The 3548-nt window shown below is 35.3% G+C and overlaps 1 protein-coding gene across 1 annotated transcript; it reads left to right on the top strand.

Annotated features, from left to right (window-relative positions):
- The first annotated feature begins 1773 nt into the window (after positions 1-1773).
- On the top strand, positions 1774-2824 carry LOC130826439 (uncharacterized). The gene is made up of 3 exons (XM_057692029.1): positions 1774-2079; positions 2175-2385; positions 2490-2824. The coding sequence occupies exons 1-3, from the start codon at positions 1774-1776 to the stop codon at positions 2822-2824; spliced, it is 852 nt and encodes a 283-aa protein (XP_057548012.1).
- The last annotated feature ends 724 nt before the right edge of the window (positions 2825-3548 follow it).

Raw genomic sequence — 3548 nt, 5'->3', positions numbered from 1 at the left:
TAATTTCACCAACGGCTCTATTTTTTTTTCTCTATAAAATGAACCTAAATTTGCCTATATTTCACACACTTTAATTTTTCAGTCTTTTCTCTCTCTTCTATACTACCCATCTAAACTCATTTTCTTGTTGATAATTTCATTCACATTATCATATTTTAATTACGGATCCAAATAATCCAAATTATGGAAGAAATTTCAACTTTTCATACTACCCAAACCCTCAAAATAACTCAAATGCACCCCCTTTTGATCCAAATATCATTAATAATCCTAAATTTCAAGCTGCTTTACAATGGTTTGGTCCTCAACCTAGACTAATGAATTCAAATTTTCAACAATCTTCTGAAAATAATTGATCATTTCCCGTTTCCGAACATTTTACTCCAAATATGGAGCATTCACCGGGTAGTGAAGCTTCTTACAATGCTAATCCGACTTCGAAATTAAGGGCAACAAGACATCTTGATGATATAGAGGAGGTTGATGTTGAAGCGGTTCCACGAGAACTCTTTGTCGCAGCTAAAGAGAAAACCAGACAAAAGGCAGCTTGGAGCGTTGCTGAGGATAATGCAATTTTTTCGGGCTACATCAATGCTGGAGGAGATGTAGTACGAAATACAAACACAAGAAAGGCCGGCTTATGGATGGAAATCTTTAAACATTATGAGATTGTGCGAGCTGAGAATCTTGGGGAAATTCGTGAACGGACCTCAAAGTCCATGCAACAACGTTGGGATCATATTAACGGTAAAGTTTCAAAATGGGTGGAGGTTTATAGTTATGAATTACGCCACAAAAAAAGTGGAGAATCAGATGTAGATGTGGAGAAACGTGCCTTTACCAAAAATCGAATAACGGTAAACCATTTCAATTGATGCATTGTTTCAATATTATGAGTAAATTTGATAAATGAGGCCCTGAAATAATGCAAGTACCTTTTGAAAGCGGAGGTAGCAATAAAAGATCAGGCCCGGATACACCAATTGAGGAAGCGGCTACTCCAACTAGACCTGACGGCATAAAGAAGACAAAGCGCAAAGGAAAGGAAGCGGCTACCTCTTCAATGTCATCAGTGAACCTCAGTTCTTTCAATTCGTCATTTGAAGAACGTGGTTCCCAAAGAAATGAATTAGGGAACATATGCTAAACCTGATAAAGGAACGAGGTGAAGAAAGAAAAAAGAAAAAGGAGGAGGCGCAGTTTAGGATATTAAGTATGTTGATGGCTAAACTTGTCCTTGATGAAGTTGAAGCGGAAATGTACCGGAAGCTCAGGGACGAATTCAATAATAAGTTTAATCTTTGATTAATGATTTGAATATTAATATGTATGTTGATGGTTAAACCCATCTTTCTAGTCGTTGTTTTTATTTAGTTAAGAGTGGTTTTTCAGTTTTATTAACGTCATTGTAATTTGTCTTTACTAAGTAAGTTATTTTATATTTTCAGTAACATCTGCTTTTAATATTATTGTCCCTTTATTAAAGTATTTCACCAGAGACTTGTTAATTCATATCAGGACTTGTCACTTCATATCAGTAAATGCATTGTAATATCACCTATCAATATGAAAATATTTCACCAGGGACTTGTCATTCATATCAGGACTTGTCACTTCATAACAGTTCATGCATTGAAACATCTCCCATCAATTAAAGTATTTTACCAGGGACTTGTCACTTCATATCAGTTACATGCATTAAAACATCTCCTATAAATATGTATACTTCCATTCACATATCATCTTCATCATAATCTTACATATCATCACAAAATGAATTTCGAGATGAACCTTGATTCTAGTTCTTCTAGTTCAAGTGAGGATGAAATCTATGACTATAGGTTGATGGATTTTGTCGAAGAGAGTTGTGAAATACAAGATGTAGAGGATGCATTAAGATACATTGTTAACTCCACCGTCGAAGAAGATGGAAATGAGGTTTCACGTCCAAGAAAGAAGAGAACTTATATTTCTAGAGATCGAGAATCAGCAAACGGCCGTTTGATAGCTAACTACTTCAGTAACCAACCACTCTACGACAAACGTCAATTTCGTCGTAGGTTTTGCATGCGAAAACATGTATTCATTGGCATTGTGAATACCCTCCGTTTATATTATTGTTTTTTCAACAAAATCCGGATGCATGTATGCGGCAAGATGCTATTGCTCTTCAGAAATGCACTGCAGCCATAAGGGTGTTAGCATATGGATGTGCTGCTGATCAAATTGATGAGTATCTAAAACTTGGTGCTACAACGTCGAAGGAGTGTCTTATACACTTTGTTGATAGTATAATTGCAAAATTTTCGGCAGAATATCTTCGAAAGCCAAATACTGAAGATCTCCAATGTCTTGTTAGAGAAGGGGAAGATAAAGGATTTCCAGGTATGATAGGATTGGGAATGGAAAAATTGTCCCGCTGGATGGAAAAGGATGTATCAAGGAAGATCTAGAAAAACGACTGTAATCTTAGAAGCCTTTGCTTCTAGAGATTTATGGATTTGGCATGGTTTGTTTTGGAACACTAGGATCTTACAACGACATAAATGCACTCCAGTGTTCGCCAGTTTTTTACGACCTTCTCAACAGTCGAGCTCCACAAGTCCAGTTCGACGTGAATGGAAATACCCTACAACAAAGGGTACTAACTCACAGATGGAATTTATCCAAATGGACAACCTTTATTGACGCCATAACCGCTCCCCAAACCCATAAACAAAGGTTTTTCACTCAACATCAAGAAAGTGCACGAAAGGATGTTGAACGTGCCTTTGGTGTACACCAAGCTCGATTTGCAATAATTCGAAAACCTGCTTTAGCCTGAAGTGTGCCAATGCTATGGAAAATTATGATGACATGTATCATTATCAACAATATGATTGTGGAAGACGAGCGCGATACTTATGTTAATTATAAAGATTCACAAGAGTTCGCCCAAGAACAACCTGAAAATGTAGCAGGATCATCACGCTTAAATGCTACAACATTTTCTAATCACACCCGGACGATATGATGATCGTAATTTTACGACACTCTTAGCTACAAGAGAAGAGATTCGTGATAGACATATACATATGTCTTTAAAGAGTGATTTGGTAGAGCATATGTGGGAAAAGTTTGGAAGCTCCTATGCAAACTAATTTTCGAATGGAAAAACATAGTAGTATTTTTTTAAAAAAAAAAATTCGAAGTTTTCCGAACATTTAATTAATGTATGTACTTTGTTTCTTTAAATTATAAAATATGAAATTATGAATATTTTTTTGTGTGTTGCAGGACTAATAATCCGCTAATTAATTAATCATACAAAAAATTGAGTAAATAATATTTATCATCCAATAATTACACAAATTAAAATTATTAAATTTGGATAAGAAAAAAAATGTGTGGTGCAGTATATGTGAGTAGGAGAGAGAAAGTGAAAAGAGGATGAAAGAGTATACCCTTAAATGTTGGACAAATTAAAGGAATAGAATGAGAAAGAGGATATAAATAGTGAAAAATGATGGAGGAAAGAGAAAATGACGTGTTAAATTGAGAAAAAAAGG

This window comes from Amaranthus tricolor, chromosome 11 (assembly GCF_026212465.1).
Source record: "Amaranthus tricolor cultivar Red isolate AtriRed21 chromosome 11, ASM2621246v1, whole genome shotgun sequence".
In the NCBI taxonomy this organism is placed as follows: domain Eukaryota; kingdom Viridiplantae; phylum Streptophyta; class Magnoliopsida; order Caryophyllales; family Amaranthaceae; genus Amaranthus; species Amaranthus tricolor.
This window is presented reverse-complemented; position numbering and strand designations above follow the sequence as displayed.